The sequence below is a fragment of the Oncorhynchus mykiss genome, chromosome 19, assembly GCF_057628025.1.
Source record: "Oncorhynchus mykiss isolate SJ-2025 chromosome 19, ASM5762802v1, whole genome shotgun sequence".
NCBI classification, from domain to species: domain Eukaryota; kingdom Metazoa; phylum Chordata; class Actinopteri; order Salmoniformes; family Salmonidae; genus Oncorhynchus; species Oncorhynchus mykiss.
Window position 1 is genome coordinate 35851075 of NC_143040.1, and position 24598 is coordinate 35875672.

Below are 24598 nucleotides of genomic sequence, written 5' to 3' on the forward strand. Positions count from 1 at the left end.
CCCATCTAATGACTAAACACCTTGAAATCAAATTTTATTGGTCACATACACATGGTTAGCAGATGTTATTGCAAGTGTAGCAAAATGCATCTGTTGTAAGAACTGTGCTATATAGTTTGATTTTATTGATGACATTAGTTTTAGAATATTGTAATGAAACAGCAGGGTGCAGGTCTCGAACCCTCGACCTTCTAGCCCGAGGTCCGGCGTGCTATCGACTGTGCCGCAAAAGTATGCTCGTGCGGCAGAGTCGATTTCGGCGCTTATAAACCCAGGGCCGTTACAATATTAATAAACTGTCATTTTCACGAGGACAAATACAGTTTTTCCATAAACTTTGAATTGACACCTTGGGATTTTATCACTTGACATCAATCATATAGTGGGATGGATTCAATAAATCAAGACTGTGTGAATGCATTTACCACTCTGAATAAATAAATGCTGTGCCCTTTTGAAGATTTGTCTCATCATGAAACTACAATACAGGCTGGATGTCTAAAAGTCAATTTTTTGAATGTCAATATATTTTTTAGATTCCTTTTCAATGACATTCCAGAACTGAATTATCATCGAAGTCTGGTATCTGGGTAATCTATAATTGATTAAGTGGCTCTTTTAGAATGTTGACAGATGTGTAGGAAACAATGTATTGCTAAGATGCTCAAACTTAATTTAATAGCTACACTCACCGACAGGATAAGCTTTAACCTTATGCTGGCCCTGACCAAACTGGTTAATTGCCCTTCACTATAGCTGCACTTCTCAAAATGGCCAGACTTCCAGTGGTCTTCTCCCCTTTTAATGCTCATCCTTGAAAAATGCCATAAGGTCTGAACTAGACACCAAAGTCGACGTACTGTACAAAGACGTATCTAGTCTCTGTCTCGTTGTATGTGTCGAACTGCTTTGCTTTATCTTGGCCAGGTCGCAATTGTAAATGAGAACTTGTTCTCAACTTGCCTACCTGGTTAAATAAAGGTGAAATAAATAAATAAAATAATAAATGCAAAATTATTTTTTGATCTACTGCTCTGCTAACTAGCTAGCTAAAGTGTAGTCAGTGGCTAGCTAAGACATACAAAGGGGACGCACATTCATGGATTGGGCACAAACGTGATCACGCTGGTGAATGGTAGCTGACAGTGTGATTAGAGTTGAGGTGCAGGAGCTCCCTGCAGGAATTCGTAGTCTTGCTGAAGTCTTCTCTGTTGCTAATTAGCATTTTCGAGGAGAATATATTGAGAACACTCAACTTGTCCTAGAGAATTACATGGCTATCAAAACGTCACGCCAGGGTAAGCCTTCACGAAACACAGACCTTATATGAAGTAGTTCTAAAATTGAAAAATGATTGGAACCATTACCTAGTTTTCCCGCTAGGTTTTATGGGTATTATATAGTGTCCACTGTGCTGTCGATGACCCAGCCCACTTCCTATGCATGAGTAATTGCAAGAGAAAAGCGCTATAATCATCATGGGCAACAAATGTTTACAAAGGATTGCTTTCAATGAAGAACTAAAACATTCTTATGATCAATGAGGTACATTTAAATGATAAACGTGAAGAGTAATGGTGTATCTTTAGATGCTAATTTATCATATTCTAGGTGTTTGTTAACAAACCAAAACGTGACATTCTTGAACAACGGAGACATGGATGAGTCATCCCCATGTATCGTTTTGCAGATAACCATCTCTAGATAACTTCAGAACATTTTAGAATTTCTGAAGCTTTTTGAGAGGCTTTTGATTTTCACTTATTACCTATGGGACAATTATCATCAGATTTGGAGATGATGCCTGATCCAAAGTAAACCACGTTTTCAACGCATGTAACCGTGTCGCGATGCATGATGACAGGACATAGATTTACAAAAGTGCTGGATTGGAAGTTGACTGTCGGCACCACATTTTATACAGACAGGTAAGATGTACAGTCAATGGTACATGGCCGTATATACATACATATGAGGACACCGGTATTTTCCACACAAAGAAAATAAAATACATGTCAACATGTAAATATTGCTCCGAGTATTGATTAAACACACCTCAGAACGCTTATATTCTTGATCTGACCGACTTCTAATCACGCCCGACTCTTTGCGAACGAGTGGAATCATGAACAGTGATTTTTGTTAGGTATGTTCGTCTGCGTCCACGATATATGTGCCTTTTTAGCGGCACAGTAACACCAAAGACTATACAATATGAAGATAGGCTAAAACTGCCTCTCCAATAGAAACCCCGATCACACTTGTAGGCGATGTTGTCTAGCTAAACTCATGCGCAAAGATACGTCATCGGGTCAAACGGCCGTTTCGCGCCGAACTGCGCATGTGTAGGCCGTCAAATTAAAGTTACAAATAAAGTTGTTTTTAACGAAAAATGTAAGTGTCACTTTCACAAGGTTGGAGTAATAACATAGCTTTACTTTACTCATTGACTTCTCAAACCCCTGGTCTGTTTCGCAAGCGTTCCCTGAAGGTTTAGAACCTCTTTGCTCACGTGCTTTCAAAAGGATAACTCCGCACTCTCGAAGAAGGGTGCAATTGCGGCTTGTAATTCGGGGCGTTCCTGCATGTGGGTATTCCTGCATCTTCAGGAACCTCTCTTTATCCCTGTATTGGTAATACAAATGTAAAATATATATATCAGGCGGGGGGAGTGTATCTTGGGAAATGGCGACTGTGCTTGAATCTGAAAGTGCGGCAAGTGAAGAGTGTGATAATGAATGAAAAATAGTGAAATCAAAGAATGGAACAAAATGAGCTAAAGTTGTAGAAGAAAAGTACTGTTCCAATAATACATTTCTTATTGGACTGTGTTTTCTGGACAAGGGGGTTCATTTGGGAAATCCACTTGTAATATTGAGGACTGTGAAGAAAGCAGTGGGAAAGGTGGATTCAATAAAGGTGACTAGAAGCGGCCTTGTTTTGGTGAATTGTGTCGATGAAGAACAGAAGAAGCGTGCAATGGATCTGGCAAAATTTCCCACGTCAGAAGTACCTGTATTCCTCTTCGGAGCAGGACGCCTGCCTAAGGAGTTATAGCTGGAGTATCGTTGGATTTTTTTAACCTTTATTTAACGAGGAAAGTCAGTTAAGAACAAATTCTTATTTACAATGATAGCCTACCCCAGCCAAACCTGGAAGGCACTGGGCCAATTGTGCACCGGCCTATGGGACTCCCGATCACAGCTGGTTGTGATACAGCCCAGGATCAAACCAGGGTCTGTAGTGACGATTCTAGCACTGAGATGCAGTGCTTTAGACCGCCGCGCCACTCTGGAGCCACCAATGAGGAGTACCTTAGTCAGAAAATCCCAGGAGTGGTCAGTGCACTTCGGTATGACCCATATGGTAAATAGAACAAAGGAGAAACGCCTATCAATATTATTGTGGTTTGAGGAGACTCTACCTGAACACGTGAAACTTGGATGTGTGTGTGGTGACAGCATTTGTCCAACCATTACAGTGTGGGAATTGTAAAGGATATGGTCACGTATCAAATGTTTGCAGATGGGACAAGTAGGGTATTGAAGAATCAGTGAATGGAAAATGTGGTGGGGTTCATACTCCAGACTGAAGGAGGTCAAGATGTCAAGGATCAGGACTGTGCACCTGATCTCCTATGTGGAGGCGGTGAAGAGAGTTGAAGAGGCAAGTGTTGAAGATATGGCAGTTGCTAGTGTTTTAAGTCAATTGATTTATCTGGATACACTCATTGTGAAGAAAAATGATTTTGTGGCATTTATAGCCACGGTGACTAATTGTACAGCACAAGTGTCTAAGAAGTCCAAGAAGCTCAACATCATTATATCTGCAGCCGAGAAGTTTTTGTGGCTCCAAGAGTTCATAGCAAGGACTATTATAGCTAGGATATGTCCCACCCCACAGGACTCTTCCGAGACAGTGTAGGTACCTGATTTAGATTTTTTTTAATTTACAGAAAAGCAGGTTGATTATGTTTAGTTAATGTATTTTTTGATAGTTGGTATGATATTTTATTTATTTTTGACCCACATTATTTCATTTTTTTAATCCTTATTATCCACCCGCACAGTGGGTGGCAGAATCCAGAACCAATTGTTGCGAACGCCATTACACCATATAAGAACGGTGACGCTCCAGTACAGTAGGTGACGTTAATGCACATTAACGTTGGATGGCTGCAGAAGAAGGGCGGGGGCGATAGCCGTACATGGTCCTTCGTCAACGCATTTCTATTAACGACTACGAGGGCAGGTGGGAGTGAAAGGCACTGTGTGCTAGCTAAGCCATCTAGTCCGGTACAATGCAGGTGGGGGCGACACTGTGTGCTAACTAACTAGCAACTTGTTAGCTAACACGCGGTGTCGCCCCAGCCTCCCGTCTATTGTGCTAGCGGGAAGCGTCTGTGACACGGTTTTCTCCGGTACACAGTCGGTGGGAGGCGTGGGCGACACCGTGTGCTAGCTAACCAGCAAGCTAGTGTGCTGTCTCCCCATCCTCCCATCTGCTCTGGTGGCGACACCGGTAGACCGTGTCCTTCACCCCTGCCTGTCGCGCACTGTTTTCCGTATGTCAGGTAACGATGTTGAGAGCAAGTTTATTTCCCTTTTGACCCACATTCAAGTGTCACACGCATGAATATTTGGGGAATGGCCACATGCAGGAACGCCCCAAATTGCAGGCTGCAGTTGCACAATATCGCCCTCTAGCACATTGTTTCCCAACCAGGGGTACTAGCACCCCTCTGAGAAGACGGTACTCCAGGCATAGCAAAACTCAAGTTGGTCTTACACTAACCGAAAAGGGTTGGGAATCACTGCTCTAGCAGCACAGGCCGAGGCCTGAGACGTGAAACGAACTACCCCATCTCTCAGTCGGTGAAGTAGGCAACAAGAGACGCTGCTGAAAGTGTGTTTTGCTAGATGCTGGACGAGGCATTTTTAAAACCGCCCTGCGATAGCGGCCGTGTCAACAGATATCCAAAAACAAACCATATCCGATTCTCTGAGAATGAGTACACAACTGGTAAATAGTCGTTTATATACAGGATACGCAGGGGTGAAAGTACTCTGGTACGGCACAACAGTCAAATAAATAGTTGGGGTACGCCGTACCAATAATACACGAGCCTATCACAAAACATAATGTAAAGAAAAATGTAGGCTTTTACACTATTATTTATCATTACCGCATGAAAATTAGCGATTGGACTTGAAAACGGATATAGTCTACGCTCCCAAATGCGATGTGGTTCGACGAGGACACTTGACATTTTTCCAAGGCAGAGATTAGGTGCCACCACCGAGACGCGTGCGTACACAGCAGTAGATTCTGACCAAATGTCATTGCACTTTTTGGTGTTTTGTGTAACATGTCTATTTCCATTTACCACTGTTTGGAGGCTTGAAATGTGTTGCGAGTGAATGAACGTGCGCAGATAGCCTAGTAAAGGAGCCTTTTGAAGTGATTGTTTGACAATCAGATAACATCACGACTGGTTGTATTTATGCCACGGTAAAATGTAATACGTTTAAAAAAATAAAATAATGACAGATCTTTACGACTAGGCCCACAGAGATGCTATTGAATGAATAGGGATTATATATGTAATTATTCCCATACCGGGAAGAAATTAAATCTACCTTCACCCCTGTAGGTCAGTCCAGTGGCTAGCTGCCAGTAGATATTTCTATTGCAGTAAGGTTGAAGGGCTTTGGCTAGTATTACTTAATCCGTTAGAAGGATAAAGTATGTCAAACGTTAAATGGCACAGTGATTCCCAAACTTGGTGTCGGGCCCCATGTGTGGTTCCCTGAGAAACCGGATAAACAAAGAACTTAAAAAATATATATGTTTCAATATGAACATCTCCACATGGCCCATCTTCCTTATAGGCCGACATTAAAATGCAATCGATTCCCGCGACCACCCATATGCAAAATGTATGCACGCATGACTGTAAGTCACATTGGATAAAAGCGTCTGCTAAATGGCATATATATATTAATATGAAAATCTCCACATGGCCCATATTTTTATAGGCCTACATTAAAATGCAATCAAAATGCAAACAATACAGCTCTAAAAATGTCCTACGTATTTGTTTCCGCGCTAATGCCACATGTCAGTGTGAATAATTTCTCATATGTTCAGGGCTATAACATTACAGTTGTATACCTAATAGGCTATGTGTTTGTAGTTCAACTGAGGTGTATTAACCAATGGCCGTCCAAGGTGATAATGGCTGGGATCATTTTTTGCTTTTTTTGCTTTCTCCAAATAGCGTTTTAAAAGTTTTTTTATTTGTTTAAAACTGCAGTTACGCTGACAACTGCAATGCAATGGCAGTAATGGAAAGTCTCTTCTGACTTGCCCTTCGTAAAGATGGTGATCTGAAAGCTTGTGGAGGCAATTTATCCTGCTCGTCAAATTGTCTTTTCCAGAAGGATGTTTTGGACTGAAGGAGAGGTATGTGAAAGCTTCTTGAAATTAATGTGTGCTTTAAATAGATTTAATGTGGCAAACAATAACGTTGACCTAATTCATCATACTCAAACCAAGTTCTGTTTTCTTGAGGGCGTAGTTAGGTAGGTAGTTACCAATAAAGGCGGCATTCTGAGTTAATCAACATGTTTCCTCCCGTATTTTATTACAGTGTATCTGAAATCTGTGCAAGGCTGTTGGGCAAAGACTCCCCTTACGTCGCTGAGACGTCCCCTCCACATCCATCTCCATCCCATTTAGCCACAGTAGCCATATCCTGATCACTGGCTCCAAGATGGATCCTTTGGAAAGAATGCACTTCACCACTATCGACTATGTCATATTTGCCCTCTTGCTGGTGGCATCCATGGGCATAGGGCTGTATTATGCCCTGTCAGGGGGTCGGCAGCGCACCACTCAGGAGTTCCTGCTAGCGGACCGGAGCATGAGCTGCCTTCCTGTATCCCTGTCACTTATCGCTACATTTCAGTCAGCGGTGGCTATAGTGGGCGTGCCGGCAGAGATCTATACCCATGGCACTCAGTACTGGTTCATAGGCTGTGCTTACATCTTGGGCCTATTAATTCCAGCACATGTTTTCATTCCTGTGTTCTACAGGCTGCATCTTACCAGCGCTTACCAGGTACGTACTTGTAGGTTCTTTGCAAACTTAACCCCTGATGGAGAGAAGTCTTTGGAATTAAAATATGTAGGCTAATACCAGTTGAAATGTATAGGCCTAGCTTTTAAACCCTGCTAAGGAGTTTGCATAGTATTGGTTTCTGGTAGGGAAATAAATAATGAATAAATACATTCTGAATATACTGATGTGTATATGTCACTTAGTGATAGTATTGTTTCTTTTCAGTATCTGGAACTGCGCTTTAGCAAACCAGTGCGTATCTGTGGAACACTTACCTTCATCTTTCAGACAGTAAGGTCCATACATACCAGATGCAATAATAAAGACATAAACAAGTAAAATAAAGAACTTGTAAATGTTGTTGATGATCAGTTTTTCCACTGATATGACTGCTGCTATCTCTTGCAGGTCATCTATATGGGTGTTTGTGTGTACACTCCGGCCCTAGCACTCAATGCAGGTCAGTAATTTAGGCTTTGCTTTTAGGATTTACAGACCGTGATAAGTTTTAACACTTTAATGGCGGGTTATGGCTGTCTCCAAGACATAGATTAAGCGTAGTCCAGGACTCAAATGCATCCAGGGACATTCTCAGTTTAAAGAGTTTTTTTTTAGTCCAGGACTAGGCTTAATCTGTGTCTGGGAAACTGGAAATGTTACTGTGTTTTGTGCCATGAGTAGATTATCTAGAATTATGCAAAATGCACATTATGAATGAGTAAAGGTTGCTTAATTTGGTTCCATGCTTCCCTGTAGTTACTGGCTTTGATCTATGGGGAGCAGTGCTGGCCACTGGACTGGTGTGTACACTGTATACTACTCTGGTAAGTTGTTCTTTGTCATTTTCAGAGTTTGTAAATAAGCTGTTATTACACAATGGTAAATAAACTGAAAATATGACAATCTAAAGTACAAATAAAATGTACTCATGAAAAAAAAAAGTTTAACGTTGACATTATGAAATGTCATTGCGAAGTGTCCTTTTTTCTCTCTATATCTTTAGATGTAACATCAGCCATTATAAGCTTGATGCCTATACGATAATAGGCTCTATTCCTCTGTGTTGTACCTGGTCCTGACAGGGAGGCCTGAAGGCAGTGATCTGGACAGATGTCTTCCAGACCATAGTGATGTTTGCTGGCCAGCTGGCGGTCATCGTGGTGGGGGTCCAGCAGACTGGAGGGTTAGCAGAGGTCTGGAGGAAGGTCTGGGAGGGGAACCGTATCTCTGGCATAGAGTGAGTAGACTGGTTACTATCTTCATGTATTCAAGCAATGACTGACGATCCTGTTTAAAGTTTGATTTAAGGACATCTTAAATTCCACCCACTGGCTCCAGGTCATCTACAAGTCTCTGCTAGGTAAAGCCCTGCCTTATCTCAGCTCAATGGTCACCATAGCAGCACCTAGCAGCGCGTAGCACGCGCTCCAGCAGGTATATCTCACTGGTCACCCCCAAAGCCAATTCTTCCTCTGGCCGCCTCTCCTTCCAGTTCTCTGCTGCCAATGACTGGAACGAACTGCAAAAATCACTAAAGCTGGAGACTCTTATCTCCCTCACTAGCTTTAAGCACCAGCTGTCACAGCAGCTCACAGATCACTGCACCTGTACATAGCCCATCTGTAAATATCCCATCCAACTACCTCATCCTCATCCCCATACTGTATTTATTTATTTATCTTGCTCCTTTGCACCCCAGTATGTCTACTTGCACAATCTTTTTCTACTGTATTATTGATTGCATGTTTGTTTACTCCATGTGTTGTTGTATGTGTCAAACTGCTTTGCTTTATCTTGGCCAGGTCGCAGTTGCAAATGAGAACTTGTTCTCAACTAGTCGACCTGGTTAAATAAAGGTGAAATAAAAAATTAAATAAATAAATGTTCCAGTTCTAATATTCCAATTCTATGTTCTCCCTCTTGTCATGTCTGTTCTACAGCCTGAATCCTGACCCTACGGAGAGGTACACGTTCTGGACCCTGGGGGTGGGAGGGGTCTTCCTGATGCTGTCTCTGTACGGGGTGAACCAGGCCCAGGTCCAGAGATACCTCAGCTCCAAGACTGAGAGGGAAGCCATCATGTAAGACTGCATGTACCACACTCCATACACAACACCACATTACAGTACATACACATGGATTCATGTGGTAATACCACGGTAATGGTATGGATACTGACCTATTTTAATGCGTTGTGATTCTGCAGGTCTTGCTACATGGTGTTTCCCTCTCTACAGGTAGCTCTAGCTCTGAGCTGTGTCATGGGGCTGGTCATGTTTGCACGTTACTGTGGGGAGGATCAATTTCACAAAATAGGCAACTTATCAAAAAATGAGGTCAGTAGAAGTGTGTGCTATTATTTTGGTCTTTCAGAGTGCATCATTAGAGTATTGTAGCATGTGGGTTAAGTAATCTGCAATTTAGCAGTCAGCAGATGTTTTTATTCAAATTTACCTACAGTACAGTGAGTGCATACATTTTTTGTGTCTGTGATCTCCAGTGAGAATTGAACCCACAAACCTGGTGTAGCTAGTGCCACACTCTTACCTACAATACACCAACCATTATGTGTTCTCTATCCACAGATGGTGTTATACTTTGTTATGGACATGCTGCAGGATCTACCTGGTCTGTCTGGACTGTTTATAGCTTGCGTATTTAGTGCAGCTCTCAGGTATTTCAATCAATCAATATTCTTAACACCCTTTGTCACAAAGGGCTTTACATTAACCCAGCCTAGACATCCAGAAGGGTGCTTTGGTGTTGACACTTAGTTTCATGTTTGTCTCCACAGCACCATCTCGTCAGCCTTTAACTCTCTGGCCACAGTGACCTTGGAGGACCTGATCAAACCACACTGCTCATCCATGACAGAGGCCAGGGCCACCCTGCTCTCCAAGGGACTGGGTACGTTGAGATCTCCTGGGCCCTGTCCAGAAACAACCCCTAGACCTTATCCCCTAGGACCCAGCCACTTCATGTACAGTAGATCAGATCAAGTGCCTATGGGGTAGGGACTAGGGGTTGTTTCTGAACGGGGCCCTGCTCACTGTTGACAGTGTCTCTTAACTTATTTGTAAGTTCGACATCATGCTTTCCTCACTTTACCTGTGAGATGTTTTCTAAGACGGCACTCATATAATATCAGCATTAAAGAGTGACATTTACTTTTTCTGTTTCTGAACTAGCATGTTCATATGGACTGATGTGCCTGGCTATGGCCTATTTAACCCACTTGATGAGCGATTCCGTTTTGCAAGTAAGGACAACATTTTATATATTTGAATAACTTACTGTATTTTGTTAAAACTCAAATATTATGTTTGATTCTGACATTTTTGTATTTATTTAAATTCAAGGCTGCTTTCAAAATCTTTGGAATGGTTGGTGGTCCTCTTCTTGGCATCTTCTGTCTCGGGATGTTCTTTCCTTGGGCTAACTCTACTGTAAGTACTCAATGTATATAGTGAGGGCATACATTTTTAGTATGTGAATGTGATCCCTGTGGGAATCAAACTTAGCGCCATGCCGGGTTACTCTAAAACCACTTTGTGACAACTGCTGATGTAAAAAGGTCAAGACTCAATCAATACATTTGATTGATTGAGGTACTGCGTTTCTCCAGGGTGCCCTGGCGGGTTTGGGGTCAGGCCTGGTGATGGCCTTCTGGGTGGGCATCGGGAGCATCGTAACCCGTACCTCTGGTGGTCCTGCTGCTGTGTCTCATTTCAACTGCACTGCTGTACAACTCTCAGAAAACATCACCACAGCCATAGGGACTGCACTCAATAGTACTGCTGTGCCTACTAGTACATCCAGGTAAGAGTCTTAGTGTATCATGAAAAGCTCAATAAAAATAACATGTATGTGTCATAAGAGGCAAACATCAACTAATAATCAGGTAATCTAAAAGTATTCTATTTAGTTTGCTTATAGATTTAAATGTACAGTGGGGAGAACAAGTATTTGATACACTGCCGATTTTGCAGGTTTTCCTACTTACAAAGCATGTAGAGGTCTGTAATTTTTTATCATAGGTACACTTCAAATGTGAGAGACGGAATCTAAAAAAATCCAGAAAATCACATTGTATGCTTTTTAAGTAATTAATTTGCATTTTATTACATAACATAAGTATTTGATACATCAGAAAAGCAGAACTTAATATTTGGTACAGAAACCTTTGTTTGCAATTACAGAGATCATACGTTTCCTGTAGTTCTTGACCAGGTTTGCACACACTGAGGCAAGGATTTTGGCCCACTCCTCCATACAGACCTTCTCCAGATCCTTCAGGTTTCGGGGCTGTCGCTGGGCAATATGGACTTTCAGCTCCCTCCAAAGATTTTCTATTGGGTTCAGGTCTGGAGACTGGCTAGGCCACTTCAGGACCTTGAGATGCTTCTTACGGAGCCACTCCTTAGTTGCCCTGGCTGTGTGTTACTGGTCGTTGTCATGCTGGAAGACCCAGCCACGACCCATCTTCAATGCTCTTACTGAGAGAAGGAGGTTGTTGGCCAAGATCTCGCGATACATGGCCCCATCCATCCTACCCTCAATACGGTGCAGTCGTCCTGTCACCTTTGCAGAAAAGCATCCCCAAAGAATGATGTTTCCACCTCCATGCTTCACGGTTGGGATGGTGTTCTTGGGGTTGTACTCATCCTTCTTCTTCCTCCAAACACGGCGAGTGGAGTTTAGACCAAAAAGCTCTATTTCTGTCTCATCAGACCATATGACTTTTTCCAATTCCTCCTCTCGATAATCCAGATGGTCATTGGCAAACTTCAGACGGGCCTGGACATGCGCTGGCTTGAGCAGGGGGACATTGCGTGCGCTGCAGGATTTTAATCCACGACAGCGTAGTGTGTTACTAATGGTTTTCTTTGAGACTGTGGTCCCAGCTCTCTTCAGGTCATTGACCAGGTCCTTCCGTGTAGTTCTGGGCTGATCCCTCACCTTCCTCATGATCATTGATGCCCTACGAGGTGAGATCTTGCATGGAGCCCAAGACCAAGGGTGATTGACCGTCATCTTGAACTTCTTCCATTTTCAAATAATTGCGCTAACAGTTGTTGCCTTCTCACCAAGCTGCTTGCCTATTGTCATGTAGCCCATCCCAGCCTTGTGCAGGTCTACAATTTTAGCCCTGATGTCCTTACACAGTTCTCTGGTCTTGGCCATTGTGGAGAGGTTGTAGTCTGTTTGATTGAGTGTGTGGACAGGTGTCTTTTATACAGGTAACGAGTTCAAACAGTTGCAGTTAATACAGGTAGTGGAGTGGAGAACAGGAGGGCTTCTTAAAGAAAAACAAACATGTTAGTGAGAGCCGGAATTCTTACTGGTTGGTAGGTGATCAAATACTTATGTCATGCAAATTAATTACTTAAAAATCATACAATGTGATTTTCTGGATTTTTGTTTTAGATTCCGTCTCTCACAGTTGAAGTGTACCTATGATACAAATTACAAACCTCGACATGCTTTGTAAGCAGGAAAACATGCAAAATCGTCAGTGTATCAAATACTTGTTCTCCCCACTGTATATATTTTTTTTGTCAGTGGTCTACACAATACAATACACAATGTCGAAATGGAATTATGTTTTTAGATATTTTTACAAATGAATTAAAAGCTGAAATGTTTGGAGTCAAGTATTCAACCCCTTTGTTATGGAAAGTCTAAATACGTTCAGGAGTAGAAATGTGCTCTTAACAAGTCACATAATAAGTGTGCAATAAGTGTTTAAAACTGCTGCAGGATCAGTGGGTCTCCCGCGGGCCAGTTGAGCTAACGTAGGCTAATGCAATTAGCATGAGGTTGTAAGTAACCAGAAAATTTCCTAGGGCATAAACATGTCTGATATTGGCAGACAGCTTACATTCTTGTTAATCTAACTGCACTGTCCAATTTACAGTAGCTATTACAGTGAAAGAATACCATGCTATAGTTTGAAGGAGAGTGCACAGTTATGAACTAGAAAGTTATTAATAAACCAATTAGGCACATTTGGGCAGTCTTGATAAAACATTTTGACCAGAAATACAATGGTTCATTGGATCAGTCTAAAACGTTGCACATACACTGCTGCCATCTAGTGGCCAAAATCTAAATTGTGCCTAGATTCCTAAGTCGTATATTGGCCTTTCTCGTGCATTTCAACAATGATGGTACAAAAAAAATACAAAAAAACACATGGTTTTTCTTTGTATTGCTAATGTATTATATTCTCCTATATTATTTTAACAATTCCACAACCTGCCAAGTTTTTCCTTTCAAATGGTATCAAGAATATGCATATCCTTCCTTCAGGTCCTGAGCCTGGTTAGATTTAGTCGAAATTTAAAAAAGAGTCCGATCCTTAATTAACATGAATTTTTAATAAATGTAAGGTCCCTAAGTCAGACAGTGAATTTCAAACACAGATTCAACCACAAAGACCAGGGAGGTTTTCCAATGCTTTGCAAAGAATGGTACCTATTGGTAGATGAGTAAAAATACAAAGCAGCAGATATTGAATATCCCTTTGAACATGGTGAATTTATTAATTACAATTTTGGATGGTGTGTCAATACACCCAGTCACTACAAAGATACAGGTGTACTTCCTAACTCAGTTGCCGGAGTAAAAGAAAACATGCTCAGGGATTTCACCATGAGGCCAATGGTGACTTTAAAACAGTAACAGAGTTTAATGGCTGTGATGTTAGGGGAAAACAACTGAGGATAGATCAACAACATTGTAGTTACTCCACAATACTAACCTAATTGACAGGAGTGAAAAGGACGCCTGTACAGAATAAAACAGGCATCCTGTTTGCAACAAGGCACTAAAGTAATACTGCAAAAAATGTGGCAAAGCAATTCACTTTTTGTCCTGAAAACAAAATGTTTAGATCAAGTCCAATAGAACACATTACACATTACCACTCTCCATATTTTCAAGCATAGAAACAAAACAAACTGTGGAATAAGTTAAGGGTTATGAATACTTTCTGAAGGCACTGTAGATGCAAATTTGTAATACATTTTGTGATTTTATTTTAACTATGTCTTTCAACTGTTCTTTAGCCAACCAATGGGTCTGCAGAGATTCTACTCCTTATCCTTCATGTGGTACAGTGCTCTCAGCTCTTTCACTGTGGTGATCACAGGGTTGATCGTTAGCTTTCTCACAGGTAGGGGAGAGCTCTTGATCATTACCATAGAAGATGCAATTAGGGCTGGTTTTCCAGACACATATTAAACCTACTCCTGGACTAAAAAGCATGCTCAATGGAGATTGAGATTCTTCATTGAGCATGCCTTTTAATCAGGGACTACACTTAATCTCTGTCTGGTAAATTAGACCAATAATTTTCACAACAGATTCTGAATTAAGTTAATCTAATTGGTTGGATTTTATCTTTAATTTAAGGACCAATGAAAGAGGAGGATGTGACCCCAGGCACTCTGTATCCTCTGTTGGGCAACATGCTGTTCTTCGTACCAGATAACCTCAAACAAAATCTGTGCTGCGCCACCCCACTGGGGCACAGGGTAAGTCAACAGAGCACATGGGCTCATCACACTCACAGTTCAGGATTGTGTTCATTAGTGGAAACCACATCAAAAAGCAACAAAACGTTTTGCAACAAAAACAAGTATTAATTATTGGACAAGGTCTGGTCCTCAGGGCTGCGGTAAACACAGGGCTGCATTCAGCAGGCACAACATAATGGAACGTTCAGATAGAAATATGTTATGTTTGTTTGACGTGTAGAATAAGGAATCACGTCAGTTCCATTCATGATGTTTCTTTCTGCAGCATTCCACAATGTTTGCTTCCTGAAGGTTCCCCTGATGCATTTATAGCAGATGGGGGCCATGCATTCAAGATAGGCTGGAATTCAATCATTGCAGATAATAAGATTTCCACACTGCACTTACAGCAAGTGTGTACAGCAGACAAACGTTTAAAAGTCCATTGTGGAAAAACCCACCTTCTTCAATGATTGACCTCTGGCTTCAGTTAAAATATGTTATATTGTTTTGTCATTATGGCTAGCAACACTCAAGTTCTATTGTTTTGGGTCTGTGTGAGACATTTCAACAAAGCTACAGTGCCTTCAGAAAGTATTCACAACCCTGTACTTTTTACACATTTTATTGTTACAGCATCGACTCGGGTGTGAATACATATGTAAATTGAATATTTCAGTATTTAATTTTCAATAAATTAGCAAACATTTCTAAAAACATGTTTTCACTTTTGAATTCAGGGGGTATGAATACTTTCTGAAGGCACTATGTGCTATTGTATCAAGGGTACTTAATTAACATTACCCATTATCTTATCTCAAGGTGAATTAACTCTTGGTGAGTTGTTTATAGTGTATGTTTTTGTACGAGTAGCCAATCATCCAGGAATGTTCTCCTGCACAACACAAGGAAAGTAATGTTCAGGCCGACTACACAGAAGAAGAAGAAGAAGAGGAGGAGAGGCTGAACTTTCTTCCCACTTCCCCCACACCTGTTACGGAACACGAGACAACTGTGTGATGCACAGAGACACTTCCATAACCTCATGGTATGTCGTGGCACACGGGGCAGTGAAATGGTCCACACCATTTTATGTCACTGTTTTTCACAGAGGACCTGTTCTTTTCAGGAGATGTGATGTAGGGAGTGACTCTTATTTTAAAACTTTGCTTCAGGTTTGTAATTCAAGTGACTGGATAAAAAATGCACTGGGACTGTACATGTATGTATATTGTACATGGCAATACCAAATGTACGTAGAGTATTACGTATTCTGGAAATCGAAAGATAAACCCGAGGCCATATTATCTAGTTCTGAGGAATTCAGATTTGAATGGACCGGATGTATAAATTCAAAAAATCCGGTTTATGTTTCCTCTCATTACCGCACATTACCACAGATAAAGAGGAAACCCAGTGGCCGGCAGTGGGAGCAGAAGGGTTTTGGCCGACATTCTGCCAATTTTCTCAATGACCAAACATTTTATGTCCATACAGTTTTCTGTTTCTAAAACTACAATCTGTAACCAACTAAGAGGACTGCATTTTGTAGACTTTACCCTTTGCCAAAGTTTGAAAAAATTGTTTAGGAGTGCAAGGGTGAATTGAGTTATTGCACACCCACACTTTAGAATAGGCAACAGAAATATGCAAATAAATGCTAGAACGTGCCAATGGGATCTCACTAGCTTGTGCTTGTCCTGCCCACTATGATTCATTTGCTCCCATTGGAAACTACAGGCTCTGTTCAATCTTGGGTTAGTTATATCTTTGATATCACTATGCTGCTGTCAATGAGAAAATATCTTTAATTTGTGGAACTGAGTAGTTCTTTCAGTAATGTGATCTGGTGAACAACTTTGTCATGTTGGCCTGTTGTGTCGAAGCAGAAAATATTTTTGTAAAATTATACTGAGACGGTTTTGTTAGAAAAGAACATCTTAAATAAACATTTCAATGTATTCAATGTACAATTGTAAACCAAAGACAAATGTATATTTTCTAAAGCTTGACAATGGAAAGTTTTCAACTTGAAATTTAACTTGAAAGTAATGTCTTTCTTTTATGGCTGCTAGTTGAGGTATCTTTATTGTGGCTGTTGCACATTTGTTCTAAATACTTACTTTTATGTTCGCTAACTGGACAGGCAAACGCTGCCAAGTACTAAACGGTAAACCAATCAGAACTCGTCTGCTAATCACTTTCTCCGTACTTAAGGTACATAATCACAGCTGGTGACAGTTTAGTTATATAAATGTGATACCATCAATGCAATCTGTAAAATAACTCCCAACTTTACTTAGAACGCAGCAACCCTAGCAGCTAGCTACAACAAGTAGAACTGTTGCTAGCTATCAGTAGCATATAGCTTTACCACTACTAGCATGTCGTTCCAGTACAGGGAGCGTTGGCTATCATTATCCAAAGTAATAACAATGTCTCTATCCTTAACCTAGTTGTTGTCATTATTCAAACGGTAAGGATGGTCATTTTCTAACCTCATAAACTACAATCCTTTGATTCATTCTTGTCCCTCACCTTTATCTCCCATGAGCAGTTCAGCTCTCCTCTCATGTGACCTACTCCCAAAGATCAAACAAGTGCTATTCACCAAGCATGGTCTTCGCTGATTCAGTCGCCTGTGAGGAGGACTATCCTACTGCAGTTTTAACTAGAACTGCAATCACTATTAGACATTGTGGCCCCATATGCATTTGCCGGTTGTCTATCCTTTGAGTTTAGTCGTGTACTGTCTACACAATCTAGTGCATTTATTGTTATTATTTTTTTTATTGAACCTTTATTTAACTAGGCAAGTCAGTTAAGAACAAATTCTTATTTTCAATGACGGCTTAGGAACAGTGGGTTAACTGCCTTGTTCAGGGGCAGAACGACAGATTTTTACCTTGTCAGCTCGGGGATTCAATCTTGCTACCTTTCGGTTACTAGTCCAACGCTCTAACCACTAGGCTACCTGCCGCCCCGGTAACACCTATGTGAGAATGCTATTTATTGACTACAGCTCAGTGTTCAACACCATAGTGCCCTCAAAGCTCATCAATAAGCTAAGGACCCTGGGACTAAACACCTCCCTCTGCAACTGGATCCTGGCCATCCTGACGGGCCGTTGTTACCTACCTGAAGGGTAGGTAACAACACATCCGCCACGCTGATCCTCAACACGGGGGCCACCTCAGTGGTACGTGCTTAGTCCCCTCCTGTACTCCCTGTTCAGTCATGACTGCATGGACAGGCACGACTCAAACACCATCATTAAGTTTGCCGATGACACAACAGTGCTACCACTGTAGGCCTGATAAACGACAACGATGAGACGGCCTATAGGGAGGTCAGAGACCTGGCCGTGTGGTGCCAGGACAACAACCTCCCTCAACGTGATCAAGACAAAGGAGATGAGTGTTTACTACAGGAAAAAGAGGACCGGGCACATCCCCCATTCTCATCGACGGGATTGCAGTGGAACAGGTTGAGATCTTCAAGTTCCTTGGTGTCCACATCACCAACAAACTAACATGGTCCAAGCACACCAACACAGTCATGACGAGGGCACAACAAAACCTATTCCCCCTCAGGAGACTGAAAAGATTTGGCATGGGTCCTCAGATCCTCAAAAGGTTCAACAGCTGCACCATCGTGAGCATCCTGACTGGTTGCATCACTGCCTGGTATGGCAACTGCTCAGCCTCCGACTGCAAGGCACTACAGGGGGTAGTGCGAACGGCCTAATACATTACTGGGGCCAAGCTTCCTGCCATCTAGGACCTCTATACCAGGCGGTGTCAGATGAAGGACCTAGAAATTGTCAAAGACTCCAGCCACCCTAGTCAAAGACAGTTCTCTCTGTTACTGGTACCGCGGGCCAAATCTAGGTCCAAGAGGCTTCTAAACAGCTTCTACCCCCAAGCCATAAGATTCCTGAACATCTAATCAAATGACTACCCAGACTATTTGCATTGCCACCCCCACCCCCCTATTTTACACCGCTGCTACTCTCTGTTGTTATCATCTATGCATAGTCACTTTAATAACTCTACTTACATATACATATTACCTCAACTAACCGGTGCCCCCGCACATTGACTCTGTACCGGTACCCCCCTGTATATAGTCTCGCTATTGTTATTTTACTGCTGCTCTTTAATTACTTGTTACTTTTATTTGTTATTCTTATCTGTATTTTTTTTAAACTGCATTGTTGGTTAGGGGCTCGTTAATAAGCATTTCACTGTAAGGTTGTACGTCTGTTGTATTCGGCGCATGTGACTAATAAAATTAGATTTATTATACATTCATGGGGAATGGAAATAAATATTACTTATTAAAGTACTTATGTTATTAACCCCTAATATTCCCTGTATATACCCTCTATGCATTCAGGATACCTATGATAAGTGAGGAATACACTCTCTGAACAGTCTACCTAAGACTGACCTGCAACAGAGCCTCAAGAACAGGAAGCATACATAGTACAGTACAGAAACACCTCTGAATTAAAAGGACAACTACACTCTCCAATTCGCCCCCCCCCCCCCCCCCCCCCCCAATTTGTCTGAAGACCTCATAAATGGTAGGTTGATGTGGTTTAAGCGTTGATGTGGACGAAAAGTTTGGATATTGAGAGTGAAAACCTGAAAATATAGGAAAACAGCATTTTTCCCACATGGCGCCTTGCCGTTGGGCAGGCAATTTGAGAAATGTTGGTAAAGTTAGATTATACCCACTTAATTTCTAGAAGATGCTCTAACAAGCATGTGTATCTGAAGTTGTGTCTTCTTCAACTCTAAAAATCCAGGCTGTATCACAACCAGCCGTGATTGGGAATCCCATAGTGCGGCTTACAATTGACCCAGCGTCGTCCAGGTTTGGCCGGTGCAGGCCGTCATTATAAATAAGAATCTGTTCTTAACTGACTTGCCTAGTTACATTTGTGTTCCTTTTGTCCAGGTGGGAAAGGGCTGTGTGGAGTGCAATAGAGATTGCATCATCTGTGGATCTATTGGGGCGGTATTCAAATTGGAGTGGGTCTAGGGTTTCTGTAAAAAGGGTGTTGATGTGAGCCATGACCAGCCTTTCAAGGCACTTCATGGCTACAGACGTGAGTGCTACGGTTCGGTAGTCATTTAGGCAGATTACCTTATTGTTCTTGGGCACAAGCACTATGGTGGTCTGCTTGAAACATTTTGGTATTACAGACTCAGACAGGGAGAGGTTGAAAATGTCAGTGAAGACACTTGCCTGTTGGTCAGCGTATGCTCACAGTACACCTCCTGGTAATCCGTCTGACCCTGCAACCTTGTGAATGTCGATCTGTTTAAAGGTCTTACGCCCATCGGTCTTACCCACATATACAATATTCAAATGAATATGAAGATACCCATTAATATTAAATGACAATAATAATAAAGGTTTTAGAATAGTTTCAACAATACAGGATTAAATATGTACATGTTAACTTAGTTAATCAATGTTTATATTTTTCCTTAAGGTTGATATTGATGTCTGCCCAGGCTCTGAAGAAATACACTTTGTTCCAGGTCCAGGATCCACAAACCCAAAACCTTATACGAGCAGTACTACTTTATTTTTTTAATCCGTTATTTTACCAGGTAAGTTGACTGAGAACATGTTCTCATTTGCAGCAACGACCTGCAATAGTTACAGGGGAGAGGGATGAATGAGCCAATTGTAAACTGGGGATTATTTGGTGACGGTTTGAGGGCCAGATTGGGAATTTAGCCAGGACACCGGGGTTAACACCCCTACTCTTACAATAAGTGCCATGGGATCTTTAATGACCTCAGAGAGTCAGGACACCCGTTTAACGTCCCATCCGAAAGACGGCACCCTACACAGGGCAGTGTCCCCAATCACTGCAATTGGGGACATTGGGACATTTTTTGACATTTTTTGTTTTTTAGACCAGAGGAAAGAGTGCCTCCTACTGGCCCTCCAACACCACTTCCAGCAGCATCTGGTCTCCCATCCAGGAACTGACCAGGACCAACCCTGCTTTGCTTCAGAAGCAAGCCAGCAGTGGTATGCAGGGTGGTATGCTGAGGAAACAACACAAGACAGAGGGATTACTTCTTATCCAAGTTTCATCAATTGCAGTTTATTTAGAGCATAATAGCTATGGAGAGGGTTCTATGCCATCCGTATACTTCTATACCATCCAGTCTGAGGGGACTAACATGGTGAACAGGGTGGAATAGACCTACCTTCTAGTCTGAGGGGACTATCATGGTGAACAGGGTGGTGTAAACCTACCTTCTAGTCTGAGGGGACTATCATGGTGAGTAGGCAGTGTTGGGAGTAGTTCAACAACTAATTTAATTACATTTTTCAGTAGTTGAACTAAATTAAAATCTTGGAAGTGTTTTCAGTAATTCATTATTTATTTTGCCATGTAGCAGTGTAGCTAACTACTGGAACTACACACAACTTTTTTTTTTACAGAAATCAAATATGGGTGACGTAGGCAATAATTTCCTTTCTTTTTCAGCATCAAACCTGTATAATTTTCACTTGAAATGTTTTTGTTTTGTTTTGTTTGATAGGACAAATTGCAGTGAACTATATTTTTCATAGTTAAGTGAACAATTTTTCTTAAGGGTCGCTTTAGTGTAGCTTAAAATCTTCCAGTGTGAAGTAATAGCTCGGTAAACTACATTTTCAGAGTAGCTGTCCCAACACTGAAAAGGAAAGTGAACATGTAATGAAATCAAAGTTTATTTGTCACGTGCGCCGAATACAACAGGTGTTTCACCTTACAGTGAAATGCTTACTTACAGGCTCTAACCAATAGTGCAAAAAAGGTATTAGGTGAACAATAGGTAGGTAAAGAAATAAAACAACAGTAAAAAGACAGGCTATATACAGTAGTGAGGCTACTGGGTCTGGTTCTGCAGTATCACCATTTCTGCCCTGCTGTTGATGCCAATAACTTCCGCCATGTCCTTGTCCTGCATGTTCTCTATGTAGGCTCTACACTGGGACCAGCTAGCATTGAAGAAAATATAATGTAAGAATAACAGACAAATACAGTTTTGCTTGAAGTTATTTTAAAGTATTGTCTGTAATATTTCATAATGTGACATACAGTGCCAGTCAAAGGTTTGGACACACCTGCTCATGCAAAGGCTTTTCTTAATTTTTTTCTATTTTCTAAATTGTAGAATAATAATGAAGACATCAAAACTATGAAATAACACATATGGAATCATGTAGGAAACAAAGTGTGAAACAAATCAAAATATATTTTACATTTTAGATTCTTCAAAGTAGCCACCTTTTGCCTCGATGACAGCTTTGCACACTATTGGCCTTCTCTCTACCAGCTTCACCTGGAATGCTTTTCCAACCGTCTTGAAGGAGTTCCCACATATGCTGAGCACTTGATGGCTGCTTTTCCTTTACTGTACGGTCCAACTCATCCCAAACCATCTCAATTGGGTTGAGGTTGGGTGATTGTGGAGGCCAGGTCCATTAATCTCCTTCTTGGTCAAATAGCCCTTACATAGCCTGGAGGTGTGTTGGGTCATTGTCCTGTTGAATAACAAATGATAGTCCCACTAAGTGCAAACCAGATGGGATTTTGTATCGCTGCAGAATGCTGTGGTAGCCATGCTGGTTAATTGTGCCTTGAATTCAAAATAAATCATGCACAGTGTCACCAGCAAGGCAACACACACGGTTGGAACCAAACATGTCAAATTTTGACTCATCAGACCAAAGGACAGATTTCTACCGGTCTAATGTCCATTCCTCGTGTTTCTTGGCCTTATCAAGTCTCTTCTTATTATTGGTGTCCCATAGTAGTGGTTTCTTTGCTGCAATTCGACAATGAAGGCCTAATTCACGCAGTCTCCTCTGAACAGTTGATGTTGAGATGTGTCTGATACTTGAACTCTGTGTAGCGTTTATTTGGGCTGCAATTTCTGATGCTGGTAACTCTAATGAACTTATCCTCTACAGCAGAGGTAACTCTGGGTCTTCCTTTCCTGTGGTGGTCCTCATGAGAGCCAGTTTCATCATAGCGCTTGATGGTTTTTCTGACTGCACTTGAAGAAACTTTCAAAGTTCTTGAAATGTTCCATATTGACCGACCTTCATGTCTTAAAGTAATGATAGTCTGTCATTTCTCTTTGCTTATTTGAGCTGTTCTTGCTAAATCTGGACCATTTTCTGTATACCACCCCTACCTTGTCAACACAACTGATTGGCTCAAACGCATTAAGAAGGAAATAAATTCCACAAATTAACTTTTAACAAGGCACACCTGTCAATTGAAATGCATTTCAGGTGACTACCTCATGAGAGAACGGCAATAGTGTGCAAAGCTGTCATCAAGGCCAAAGGGTGGTTACTTTGAAGAATCTCAAATATAAAATGTATTTAGATTTGTTTAACACTTTTTTGGGGGTTACTACATGATTCCATATGACATCACAATTATACTATTGATTGTTGTATCAGTGTGTTAAAGAAGCAAAGGCTAAAGAGCAGAGTCTTCTGGGCTGCATTTTATCTTACAGAATCTCCTCTGCCACCTCTCCACTGGGACTCATGGTGTGAAGGAGGCTCCACCGCTATCTACAGGACAGGAAGTGAAGTTGCTGTATTTTCAACCGAGGCTCTCCAGCTATCGTCAGGAACAGAATCATTAGCAATGGATATGTAATACCAATAGATATTGTTGTGTGCTGTGTAGAATCTCAAGAAGAGACAAAGCCCCTCAGACGATGGCAATTTGACTGGTTCACTCATGGGTACACCATACAAATAACATCCCTAACTATACTGTGTGCACAAAACATTAGGGACATGTCTTTCCATGACACAGACTGACCAGGTGAATCCAGGTGAAAGCTATGATCCTTTATTGATGTCACGTGTTAAATCCACTTCCATCAGTGTAGGAGGAGACAGGGTAAAGAAGTATTTTTAAGCCTTGAGACAACTGAGACATTGTGTATGTGTGCCATTCAGAGCGCGAAGGGGCAAGATAAAATATTTAAGTGCCTTTGAACGGGATATGGTAGTAGGTGCAAGGCGCACCGGTTAGAGTGTGTCAAGAACTGCAACACTGCTGGGTTTTTCATGCTCAAGAGTTTCCCATGTGTATCAAGAATGGTCCACCACCCAAAGGATGTCCAGCCAACCTGACACAATTGTGTGTCAACATGGGCCAGCATCACTGTGGAACGCTTTCGACACCTTGTAGAGTCTGTGCCCCAACGAATTGAGGCTGTTCTGAGGGCAAAATGGGGTGCAACTCAATATTAGGGAGTTGTTTCTAATGTTTTGTACACTCAGTGTATACTTCTATAGGTGGTTCGACCTCTAATGGTGAGCTGTGGGACTGAAGACCTTGATGGCTCTGCAGGATGGAGGCAGGGAACACTGGGTCTGGTTTAGCGTACAGCCACAGACAGAAATGAGGGTCCAGGTATGAGCCATTTCATTTCAACCTGAGGAGGGATGAAAGACACTTAACGCACTCAGATCTGTGAAGCGGCATCCATCTACAGCTGGGTCCTGTGTGCTGCCGGCACCTGAGAGGACCACACCTCGAGATAATCTCATAGGACCCTCTTGTGCTTCGACATGGTTTCAACAAACATATTACATCATTAGTTGTCTCACACAGCATTAGCCATTGACATAAATATTATATTAACTCATAAAACATGCAAAAATAAAAGTTCAAAACAGTGTGGTGCACCAATACGTTCTGTTGTCCACTCAGAGCTTGACCACGGTTTGCAGTCTAGGCACAAAGCAAGCAGCCAGGTGGCAGGTCTGCGGGAAGAGCCAGCGGCCCTTGAGGACCTGGGCCTTGTAGATGAGCTACTCTGCCCTTAGGACCTGACCCAGAGACACCATGTCCAGGTGCAGCTGCTGCCCCTCGGCTCCTGGGCCAGACACCGGTGGG

General features: G+C 41.8%; 1 protein-coding gene and 1 long non-coding RNA gene across 17 annotated transcripts; both read left to right on the forward strand.

Annotated features, from left to right (window-relative positions):
- The first annotated feature begins 1078 nt into the window (after nt 1–1078).
- Nucleotides 1079–20339, forward strand: LOC110497575 (sodium-dependent multivitamin transporter). Of its 16 annotated transcripts, none has more exons than XM_090210839.1 (17): nt 1079–1298; nt 6317–6465; nt 6653–7123; nt 7349–7414; nt 7532–7583; nt 7880–7947; nt 8206–8360; nt 9064–9204; nt 9330–9459; nt 9709–9797; nt 9918–10030; nt 10312–10382; nt 10483–10569; nt 10749–10942; nt 14194–14300; nt 14540–14661; nt 15517–16628. In XM_090210839.1, the coding sequence occupies exons 3-17, from the start codon at nt 6776–6778 to the stop codon at nt 15661–15663; spliced, it is 1890 nt and encodes a 629-aa protein (XP_090066965.1). In that variant the 5' UTR covers nt 1079–1298; nt 6317–6465; nt 6653–6775; the 3' UTR covers nt 15664–16628. The 16 variants fall into 16 exon arrangements, with proteins under 16 accessions (XP_090066965.1, XP_090066966.1, XP_090066969.1 ...); XM_090210840.1 differs by having other exon boundaries at nt 1094–1298; nt 6382–6465; XM_090210843.1 differs by having other exon boundaries at nt 1119–1298; nt 6382–6465; nt 15553–16628.
- Nucleotides 20340–20894: 555 nt separating this feature from the next.
- On the forward strand, nt 20895–24377 carry LOC149975179 (uncharacterized). Its single transcript, XR_016488909.1, has 2 exons — nt 20895–21685; nt 23199–24377. It is a non-coding gene; the product is annotated as an uncharacterized LOC149975179 (long non-coding RNA).
- Nucleotides 24378–24598: the final 221 nt, after the last annotated feature.